The sequence below is a fragment of the Panulirus ornatus genome, chromosome 57, assembly GCF_036320965.1.
Source record: "Panulirus ornatus isolate Po-2019 chromosome 57, ASM3632096v1, whole genome shotgun sequence".
NCBI classification, from domain to species: domain Eukaryota; kingdom Metazoa; phylum Arthropoda; class Malacostraca; order Decapoda; family Palinuridae; genus Panulirus; species Panulirus ornatus.
The window spans coordinates 20,848,946-20,861,024 of NC_092280.1; the positions used below are offsets into that span (position 1 = coordinate 20,848,946).

Consider the following 12,079-nt stretch of genomic DNA (forward strand, 5'->3'; position numbering starts at 1 on the left):
GTGTGACTTCATCTTGTATATCGTTCTTCAGCCCAGTATAATAGTCTGCTGTACAAGATATCATTCAGCTTTGTAGCCAGTCATCAGTTTCTGCTTTACATGATATTGTTCATCATGTTTATCCAGCCTAACAGTGATATACATGCGTCTCAGCTCTGTATCCAGCCTGACATTGCTCATCACAAATCTCATCTCTGTACTCAGCCGCTGATGCTACTTTGCACATCTCTGATATCCAACTACATGTCACTAAGCCTCTTGCTCCACACCAGCAGTGACTGGGCTCACTACCTTGCATCAGCTACTGATGCTGTCCACAACATCATTGCTTATCTGGTCTCTTTATCTGGAGTTTACCTAGAGTACTCTTCAAGGGTCTTCTACCCCACATCCAAGGATGGATTCATGGATTCTAGCTTTGGGCTGGTCATTGGTTACCCAAGTTGTTGGAGGCTGCAGCCTGCAGGCACCAAATTGCCCCACAGCCTGGCTGATTTGATACACTGTGTAAATAGTTGTCAGGACCTTCTAAAACTTCTTTACTATGCAACCCATGGTGTTTCTGATTCTTGCAGGCAAGGTGTTGAAGAGTTTCAGGTACTGCATGTTTAAGGTGTTTTCTCTTTTTTGCATATGTTTTAATTTTAGAGGTATGGTAGTAATTTGCAGCTTTCCATGCTTAGCTTAGCCGTCCACCCATGTGACCCGTTTACATCTGGCTGACGTCAGCTTCTATAGTGTTGCCACCCTGTCACCATCACCATTGTTACCCTGCATGATACATCAATGCAAGAGTTATGCTGCTATCAGTATTTCATAACTATTATATCATTTTGTTCTGTGGTTTAGTCTTCATTCACATCCCTATCTGCACATCCCTACTGCAGGTTTTCATGAGTACCAGGGAAATCTTGGGTTAAAACCTTGAGGGCCCACACATGGTGAATTCCATATAACCTTGGCTAACCTTACATTTACTGTCATGATTTATGTTGGAGCCAGTCATTATCCTGACTGAGGAGCTTTAAAGAGGTGTCCAGAAGCATCTTACACCCTCTGTTTTAGGATTGCTGTTCTTACTTTCTGTAGTATCAAAATGGGACTACTTCTTACAAGCACTGCACCTACTCAAACTTCACTTATTTTCTCAGTGTAAGTTCTCTTGCCATCTCCTGTCTGCACACTTGTTTTTGAATTTGATCATGACAGAATCCAACAAACCCATGGCCCCTAGTCCACAGCATCATGGGTTGCTAATAGTGTCTGGATTTCCGCTTGACTCTTATGAGTTAAGCGGAAACCAATGACAAGGAGGCCTCAGACAGTAATTGTACTGGCCCCTTCTACGACCTTTCCCTCCTTGATAGACCTGCCTCTTTTTCTGTTCGTTATAACAATAAAAAGATATTTTTTTTTTTTTTTTTTTTTTTATACTATTTGCCATTTCCCGCATTAGCGAGGTAGCGTTAAGAACAGAGAACTGGGCCTTAGATGGAATATCCTCGCCTGACCCCCTTCTCTGTTCCTTCTTTTGGAAAAAAAAAAGAAAAACATATATATATATATATATATATATATATATATATATATTTTTTTTTTTTTTTTTTTTTTTTTTTTATACTTTGTCGCTGTCTCCCGCGTTTGCGAGGTAGCGCAAGGAAACAGACGAAAGAAATGGCCCAACCCCCCCCCATACACATGTACATACACACGTCCACACACGCAAATATACATACCTACACAGCTTTCCATGGTTTACCCCAGACGCTTCACATGCCTTGATTCACTCCACTGACAGCACGTCAACCCCTGTATACCACATCGCTCCAATTCACTCTATTCCTTGCCCTCCTTACACCCTCCTGCATGTTCAGGCCCCGATCACACAAAATCTTTTTCACTCCATCTTTCCACCTCCAATTTGGTCTCCCTCTTCTCCTCGTTCCCTCCACCTCCGACACATATATCCTCTTGGTCAATCTTTCCTCACTCATTCTCTCCATGTGACCAAACCATTTCAAAACACCCTCTTCTGCTCTCTCAACCACGCTCTTTTTATTTCCACACATCTCTCTTACCCTTACGTTACTTACTCGATCAAACCACCTCACACCACACATTGTCCTCAAACATCTCATTTCCAGCACATCCATCCTCCTGCGCACAACTCTATCCATAGCCCACGCCTCGCAACCATACAACATTGTTGGAACCACTATTCCTTCAAACATACCCATTTTTGCTTTCCGAGATACTGTTCTCGACTTCCACACATTTTTCAAGGCTCCCAAAATTTTCGCCCCCTCCCCCACCCTATGATCCACTTCCGCTTCCATGGTTCCATCCGCTGACAGATCCACTCCCAGATATCTAAAACACTTCACTTCCTCCAGTTTTTCTCCATTCAAACTCACCTCCCAATTGACTTGACCCTCAACCCTACTGTACCTAATAACCTTGCTCTTATTCACATTTACTCTTAACTTTCTTCTTCCACACACTTTACCAAACTCAGTCACCAGCTTCTGCAGTTTCTCACATGAATCAGCCACCAGCGCTGTATCATCAGCGAACAACAACTGACTCACTTCCCAAGCTCTCTCATCCCCAACAGACTTCATACTTGCCCCTCTTTCCAGGACTCTTGCATTTACCTCCCTAACAACTCCATCCATAAACAAATTAAACAACCATGGAGACATCACACACCCCTGCCGCAAACCTACATTCACTGAGAACCAATCACTTTCCTCTCTTCCTACACGTACACATGCCTTACATCCTCGATAAAAACTTTTCACTGCTTCTAACAACTTGCCTCCCACACCATATATTCTTAATACCTTCCACAGAGCATCTCTATCAACTCTATCATATGCCTTCTCCAGATCCATAAATGCTACATACAAATCCATTTGCTTTTCTAAGTATTTCTCACATACATTCTTCAAAGCAAACACCTGATCCACACATCCTCTACCACTTCTGAAACCGCACTGCTCTTCCCCAATCTGATGCTCTGTACATGCCTTCACCCTCTCAATCAATACCCTCCCATATAATTTACCAGGAATACTCAACAAACTTATACCTCTGTAATTTGAGCACTCACTCTTATCCCCTTTGCCTTTGCCTTTATATATATATATATATATATATTCTTCTTTTTCTTTCAAACTGTTCGCCATTTCCCGCATTAGCGAGGTAGCGTTAAGAACAGAGGACTGGGCCTTTGAGGGAATACCCTCACCTGGCCCAATTCTCTGTTCCTTCTTTTGGAAAATTAAAAAAAAAACGAGAGGGGAGGATTTCCAGCCCCCCGCTCCCTCCCCTTTTAGTCGCCTTTTACGACACGCAGGGAATACGTGGGAAGTATTCTTTGTCCCCTATCCCCAGGGATATATTGTATATTAATGCTTGGATCATACAAAATAAAGTCTTAGAGTTCGTGACAGTAGCATTAGATGGAAATTACCGTATGATTAACATTTCCGAATCTTGGTTAGATATCATCAGTAGAGAGATTCCCTCACTGAATACTCAATTCAAGGGTACACTCTTTTTAACAGGGATAGGGGAAACAAAGTAGGAGATGGTGTCCTGCTCTTGTTAAAGCTCATTTAAATCCCATAGTAAAAATTTTTGTAACCATTGAGAATGTTGACTTCATTTTAATGGAAATTAAAGATAAATTATGTAAGAAAACAGTTGGACTAGATGAAAGATTTTATGATGACTTAGCAGAAATATGTAATGAACATACTATTATCTAAATTAGGAGAATTCATTTCCAGTACTTCTGAGCATGTACTCTACCTGAATTTGCTGGATAATCCCTAATCCAGTTAGTTGAGAAGCTTAATTGTGATGAGGGTAGATTAAGTTCTAACTGCAAATGAAGGTTCATTGATATCAAAGTTGGAGAAAAGTTTGGTACAAGTTAATTGTGATGAGGATAGATTAAGTTCTAACTGCAAATGAAGGTTCATTAATATCAAAGTTGGAGAAAAGTTTGGTACAAGTGATCACCAACAAATTACTCCAGAGGTTACCTTCAGCACTGTTTGTAACGTTTGTCAACTTGACAATTATGAAAAAACACTTGATTTTAAATATGCAAGTATGGTCAATGAAAATGACGTAGATATAGCTTGGACACACTTCAGAAAAAATTCAAAGCAGCTGTGGGATCATATGTGCCAGTGCATAGTAGACAATCTATTTCTAAAGTGAAAGCAAGGTTGTGGGATTGTAAAATAGAAAAAAAATGCCTGTTGTATAATAAGATAGTATGTAAGAAACTCAGAGAATCCAATAACCAACATGAGAAGAGTAAGTAATGTAACTGTGCACAGAAAAGTAAGAGAGTTATACAGCACTGTAAACACCAATATATAGCATAATTTGCTGAAAATAGTAAAAGAAAACCCAAATAGAGTGATTACCCTGCCAATAGCTCCATTAATTATGGAAAACAGTGACTTGGTTCAAGATAATGAAGCCATGGCAAAAAAAATAAGAATACACAGCCCATGTCCTGAATTCAGTTTCATCGATAAAAGAGGGGAACATTTTTCAAGATATTAACATAAAAGACAAAGACATACTTTCAACAATGAATGGAGTGAAAATAATGAAATGGCAGGTCCTGATAGATTTTACCTGAGAACAATGAACTAGGGGAAAAATGAGATAGTAAGCCCTTACTGCTCTTTTCACTGTCCCTGGCCATGGGAAAATTTCCAAATGAAGGAAAGTTTGCCGATGTAATGTCAATATTCAAAAGATGTAATAATGTTTGTAGTTAGAAGACTTGTGAAACCATCATTTGAGATAGAATAGTAAACCATTTTGAGCACAACCAGTATGGTTTTCGATGAAATCACTCATGTCTGACAAATCTGCTTGATATCTTGTATGATATAATGAACATGTATGACAAAAGTAAAGAAGTTAATGTTATTTATCATGATTTTCAAAAAGCTTTTGATAAGCTTCTGCATAAAGGGTTACTAGCAAAAATGAGGTCATATGACATTGATAAGGTTGTACTTTAGTGGATAGGAAATTATAATAAATAGGTGTCTGGTTGTACAGAAAACTTGTGATTAGTGGTCAAGCCTCAAATGGTTAGATGTAACAAGTGGAGTGCCACACAGATCAATCTTGGGACTGGTTCTCTTTCTCATATGTATTAATGATATTGATAATGGGCTGCATTGCAAGATATCAAAATTCACTGATAATGTAAAGATGGGAAATAAATCTTAAATGAAGTTGAATGTTTACAGCTTCAAACTAGTGCAAAGGTTAACATATCGGTTGTAAAAAGGAAAAGACAGATTACAGGGAAATTATCATTACTATTTACGATTAATTGGATCGTCTACATCTTGAATATTGTGTTCAGTTGTGGTTAAACATACCTAAAAGAAGATGTATGCAGGATGGAGAGAATAGAGAATTGCACCCGTCCTGAGAAACAAATCCTATGAAATGATATTAAACAATTAGAAATCTATTCACATTAGAAAAGAGAAGGTTAAGAGGTGATGTAATACAAATATTCCAAATTATCAGAGGCTTTGATAATCTTGAACTATCAAGTTACTTAAGATGTGACTCTTCTCATTTTACTCTTAGTAATGGATACAAACTTGTGAGCGAATGTTTTACCTTAAATAAGGTGAAGTCCTTTTTCCTCAACAGGATTGTTGACATTTAAGGAACATGTTGCCAATTAGAGTGGTTGAAAGCAGTACTACAGTACTAGGGATATATTTAATGATAGACTTCATAAGTATTTTGCTTGAAATCTGACGATAAGTATTTTGTTTAAAATCTGTGATGTACATTAGTAGCGCCTCCATAGTCACAGTGACAGTTTTGAGTTTTTTCTTTTTGAATTATCTTTATGCCTCTAACTTTTACCACATTATCTAGGAGTTTCTAATGTCTTCCAGTATCACTATTATTTGTATTTTGTGTTTTCTTGTATTCATGGACTCTCTAGTAACCTTTCTTCTTTTGAACACCTTCTGTCTAGTACCTCACCTAATGTCTTACTTCTGTCTGAGACCCTCTCATTTTAATGATGTTTTCACTAGCCCCTTTTTCATATCAAACTATAGTCTCCACTCACATTCTTAGTTCATATGTGGTGTTTGTGCTTATTTCATCATCAATACATCTGTTGCATGCCACAAGGATCTTGAGTCCCCAAACTCTGATGTTATGTAGCTCAAGTCTGTCCAGTCTCCCAGCTACCACACATTTTCTGTTTCATTGAATGCTCTCCTAATTCTACAAATTTTATATATATCTTTGCCTGAGACTACTGCATCCACTCACCTTTGTACCAAGGTCATCTACCTAGGGAATTTCAACTTCATCATAGGAAATGGTTGAATTCCTATCATATGGATGTTTGGGGGATTGAACCTCTCACATCCTCTGTTCTCCATTATCTAGAGCAAGTTTTCTCCCACACCACCCATATTCCAGACTGCTGTAATCACTCTCTTAATGTTCTGCAGGATCTGGGTCAGGTGTTGAGTTAGTTCAAGAATAGGGCCCAGTCATTAGCTGTCTCTTATTGTCTCTATGCCCTTAGGATACAGTAAAGTGCACTTTTTGTAATATTTTTAAGGCAGTTATCTTTAGTGGTTTTTGAATAAATCATGCACTGAAAATGAATTGTAGCACACAATATTATGAAAAATACAGTAACAAGAATATGGGCAGTATAGCAGCATACAGCTTAGAATACTCCTAATTCAGGGAGGCAAGTGGTTGTCTAAAGGTTCTAATCATATATCTTTTTAGCAGAGAATGATGTGGGAGATTGTATTTTTTATGTATTTTTATATGGTATGGTAGGGATGTTAGTCAATATATATATTTTTCATACATGTCTGCCATGTCCTGCATTATCAAATTAATGCTGGGAACAGCTAAAGAAATGGCCTCATTTGCTCACATCCACTTTTAATTGTCATAAGCCCTTTCTACAACCAGGCTCCACAGACCATTCCATGGTTCTCTCCTACCACTTCATATGCCCTAGATCATCCCATTGATAGCACATTGTCCTTTGAGAACCAAGTCACTCCAAATCACTCCATTTCTTGCTTGTATTGCACCCTCCTGTGTGTTCAGGCCCTAAGCCTTCAAAACATTTACCACTTCATCCTTCCACCTCCTCCTTGGTTTCTTCCTTATCCTTTTTATTTGCATTTCAGAAATGTACACAGTTTTAGTCATCCCTTTCTTACATATCCTTTCCATATGTCCAAACCATTTCAGCACATCCTGCAAGTAATGCTCATACACCTCTCTTAACTCTTTCACTAACAACTTAATTTTTTCATCCTAACAATCACTACCACTTTCTCACCCGTCCACCTCCCCCAAGCTACACTTTTCTTCTGCACATTTAAGCAGTGCTTTTCTAAATACATTCCATTTCTCATCCTCTCCCATAGCTTCATTTACAAAGGATTTTAAAGAGCATTGGGTACTTTTGAGGCTGTTTTTTGATAGGAATTTATCAGATATTCACAGAATAGTGTGGTGAAAATTAGAAGGCATACAGATAATTCAAAGAAATAACCTACAAATTATCATTTTGAGTACAGAGGAGTAATAATGAAAGTTGTGAACTTGAAACTAGGTATTTATCAAGCCTTTTGCCATTCTACACTCATTATCTCCTGGTATCTTTTCTCAAGCCAAGCTTCTTTTCCATGTTCACTCATTTTCACAACTATTTTTTCAACCCATATCATTTGGTTTCATTGCATTATTACATGACAGCTAGAGACTGAATGTGAACGAATGTGGCCTTTGTTGTCTTTTCCTAGCGCTACCTCGCACACATGAGGGGGAGGGGGTTGTTATTTCATGTGTGGCGAGATGGCGATGGGAATGAATAAAGGCAGACAGTATGAATTATGTACGTGTATATATGTATATGTCTGTGTGTATATATATGTATACGTTGAGATGTATAGGTATGTATATTTGTGTGTGTGGACATGTATGTATATACATGTGTATGTGGGTGGGTTGGGCCATTCTTTCATCTGTTTCCTTGTGCTACCTCGCTAACACGGGAGACAGCGACAAAGCAAAATAAATATAGATAAAAATAATAATTTCCTCTATGCGTAGAGCCTCTTTAAACCTTCACCCTCTGATTTCTGCATTAGCAAAGCAGCACTAGGAATAGATGAAGAATGGCCTCATTCACTCTCATCCACTCTCTTACTGTTTTTATAATACACTGAAACCAGATCCCCACAGTCCTTTTGTGGTTTCCCCTGACTGCTACATATTCCTTGATTCAGCCTATTGACAGTACTTTGCCCCTTGGATATCATTTTGGTCCAGTTTATTTTATTCCACATATGCCTCACACTCTCTAGCATGTTCAGGCTCAGTCCCCAGTCACTCATAACATCTTTCATTTCATCCTTCCACCTCCTCTTTGGTTTCTGCCTCATTTTGTCCCTCTGCCTCTGATATATATTCCTTCTTTGTCACCCTTTTCTTCTTCATCTTATCCATGTGTCTAAACCATTTCAGAATGCCCACTTTTGCCCTTTTGTACATGCTTCTCTTCATTTCCAACACCATACATATCATTAAACATACCCATCTTTGCCCTCACAGTTAGAGTTGTCTATCCTCTCTTTCCACTGTTTGCCCAGAACCTGAGCCCCATGACCCTCTGTATGGCCCACTTTATCTCCCATGGTTGTATTTGGTGCTGTGTTCACTCCCAGGTATTGATAACACTCCACTTGCTCTAAGTTCTCTCAAATCAAACTCACACTCCAATTAACATCTCTCTTTTCACTGCTAGACCTGATAACTGAACTTTTATTCACATTTACTGAAAACTTTCTCCATTTTCACATTTTCCTAAGCTCCCAAACCAGCTTCTACATTTTATCTTTCAATACTACCACCATCATTGCTGTGTCATCAGCAAACAGTAACAGAGACCCTCCTTCCCAGCAAACTGCAGACCTACCAGTATCTCCAAGACCTTCACATTCACCATCCTCATCACCCTCTCCAACTCAGATTCAACAGCCATGATATTATCACACACCCAACATAGAATTGCCTTTACATGGAACCATTCACCATCCTCTCTTCCTTCTTTCCCACATGTCATACTGTCTTGGTAAAAACTTGCTGGTTGTACTTTCTTTCCTCCCACACCATATATTCGTAATGCCTTCCGTAAGGCATTGCCATTAACCCAATTTTATGTTCTCTCCAATCCACAAATGATGAGGAAATCCTTCTGTTTCTGCATTTCTTACACATATTCTTCAAAGTAACTACCTGATCCACACATCTGCTATTTCTGGAATCATGTTGTGCCTCCCAATCTGCTACTCCATATATACTAGCACCCTCTACTCCATACATGCTTTTATACTCACTGTCTCCCATACAGTGTACTTGGTAGTCAACACATACATGTGTAAATCAAGCATTCACTTTTATATCCCATACCTTTACATAGTGGTACTTTACAGGATGACTGTCACTTGCCATGACTCTCACTTCACATGCCTTGCCGCCCCAAATACCCTATATCTGGAGATGGGCCCAAAATAAGCAAGCTGCCACTACCATGGCTGAGTGGATAGTAAAGGGCAGGAAAGACCAGAACAACCTCATGGAAAACACTAAGGGCTGGATAGTCTTAACCCTGATTTTCCCAGAGAATATCCTTGAGAGTCTCTCTTGGTCATGGGACACCACCTTGGAGACAAAAAGTTTTTCAGTCTTCAAAGCCTATATTTTTTCCCATCAGAATAACATTTTCTGCTTCTTACAGTACATTAGTCAAGGATCATTACATTCTTTCATTTATTTTCATGAAAATTGGGCTGCAGTTGTGTATTTGTTTCATTTCCTTCGAATGCTGTTGTAGCTGCAACATTTACTGCTAGTTCTGTGGCTTTTGGAGTTTTTGTATTTGTTGCACTGTTTATTATATATATATATATATGCTTTAGTTATTTATGCTCTGGCTACTGCAGTTGATGCTGTACCAATAGTGGTTGATCAGTTGATCTCATTGTAGCTACTCCTGTTGTTACAGATAATGATACAGATGCAGCAAAACTTGCTTAGGCATTAAGTCCTGAAATTTTGCTTCTTCTGTTTTAGCTATAATTGTTGTTGTTGCTCATAATGTTATCACTGCAGTTGATCCTGATGTAATTCCTGTTGCTTCTGTTGTATTTGCTGCAGTTTTTAGTGCTATAGTGACTTCAAAAAGTTGCTGCTCCTGCTACAGTTATTAAAACTGTTGTTATTGCTTTATCTGTTGCTATTGTTGATTCTGCTGCAGCTGGTGCAATATTTGCAGCTTTCTAGTTGCTACTTTTATTGATATAGTTACTGAGACTTTTGCATCTGCTATTGATAATTTTTTTTTTTTTTGGGGGGGGGATTAGTTGGAGTTGCTGTTTCTATTGATGCTGTTGTATTTGTTTCTCCTGCTGTAAGTGCTGCAGTTGCTGCCACTGTTGTAGCTGCTGGATTTGCTGCTTCTGCTCAAGTTAGTGCAATATCTACCACATCTGTAGTTGCTCCAGTTCCCACTTGAGCTGTTTCTACTGCAGTTGCTACACTCATCATTTTTATTCCAGATGTAGCTACTGCAATAATTTTACTTTTAGGATTAATGTTTTCTTAACGTTGCATTACTTATATAGGTTTTTTCTTTGTTTCTGATGTCTTCGCGAACAGCAGCAATTTTTATCGTATGACAACTCTCTGTTGTGTACTGTTTACCACCATTATCATTTGCCTTAGCTGAATAATTGTGATACTGGTAACATTTTTTTGTACTATAGAATTTTTTTGTTGGTAATACATTTCACAAACATTATTGTGAACACAAATGATAAAGTTTGATAGATATATGTTTTTAAGATTTTTTGATTGATCTATGTAATTGTAGTTTTTTTTATGTGAGTTTCACTTGATTCACAGTTTGTATATACAATGTAAGGTTTAGCATGTTATGGAACTCATCTTAATTTGTTTTGTATTCTGGTGTAAATCATCATTTCTGTCTTTTGTTACCTCATCCTTTATCCGTCTTTAGACTTATCATAATCTCCTCAGAGAGTAGTTTCTGTATTTTTGGATGGTTGATTTACTGTAAGTTTTATTTCAACTATCATTATGTTACTGAAGTTTACACGAAAGTGTGGAGTGTGTGCGGCATGTTTGTTGGTGTGTTGCAGTGTGTGGGATGCGGTACAAGACGCGGCCTGGCCTAACTTACCACTATGCACACTCGCATAAGGAGGAGAAGGAGGAGGAGGAGGCTAAAGCTAAAGCCCCCGCTAGAGCTAACGAACAAACCCAGGCTAACGACCCCACCCCAGACTACTTACCAGGCCAGCATCAGGCCTCTGCTACCCCAAAATGGGGTCTGAACTCTTTTTACCCAGGTTGGAGTAGGATAGAAAATTTTACAGGACTCCCCAGTTTATTTCCAGATCCTTAATCCTTGTACTCTTCTGCAGTTAACTACCTCAATTGTTAACATTTCTTACCTCCCACTAATAAAATAACAAAAACTGTATAATAATGGCATCCGCTTTATTCACTGTTTGTGCAAAAACGTATATATCTTGGCAGCAATGAGAAATGCTTTGGAATATCTTTTGTTGTACATACGATTGGAAACTTTAGGTACAGTAGTATTTTCTCACAATAGTTATTAGGCAGTTGTCATAATAGATTTAGATTAACAAATTTATAAGGTTTCCTGTAGTTTCCTGCTATTTCCCTTTTAAATGTTACTGCTTTTTTTTGTAGAATAGTTATGCCATTCAGATAATACCTACTATGGCTTCTTGCTGTTTGTTTGCTACATTTTATACTACAGTAATTCTTTTTTGCATGCTATATATGTTATTTTTGTCATTTATTGAAAATCTATATGAATTTTGACGAGTAATAATGAAACCTTTTTCTTATACAATTTGAAGTTATACATTTTCTGATTCAGGAAAGTTTTTTAAATGGCATTTTA

At 38.1% G+C, this 12,079-nt stretch overlaps 1 protein-coding gene across 7 annotated transcripts in view; it reads left to right on the top strand.

Moving 5' to 3' along the window:
* The window catches only part of LOC139766238 (zinc finger protein DPF3-like), a 107,961-nt gene that overhangs the window by 35,978 nt on the left and 59,904 nt on the right, over positions 1-12,079 (top strand). For 3 of the 7 annotated variants that reach the window (XM_071694581.1, XM_071694582.1, XM_071694583.1), the window contains one exon: positions 11,283-11,492. The exons of the other annotated variants lie outside the window; for them this stretch is intronic. In XM_071694581.1, coding sequence (XP_071550682.1) covers positions 11,283-11,492 — 210 coding nt within the window. The remainder of the gene's footprint in view (positions 1-11,282; positions 11,493-12,079) is intronic. 7 annotated transcript variants of the gene reach the window in all.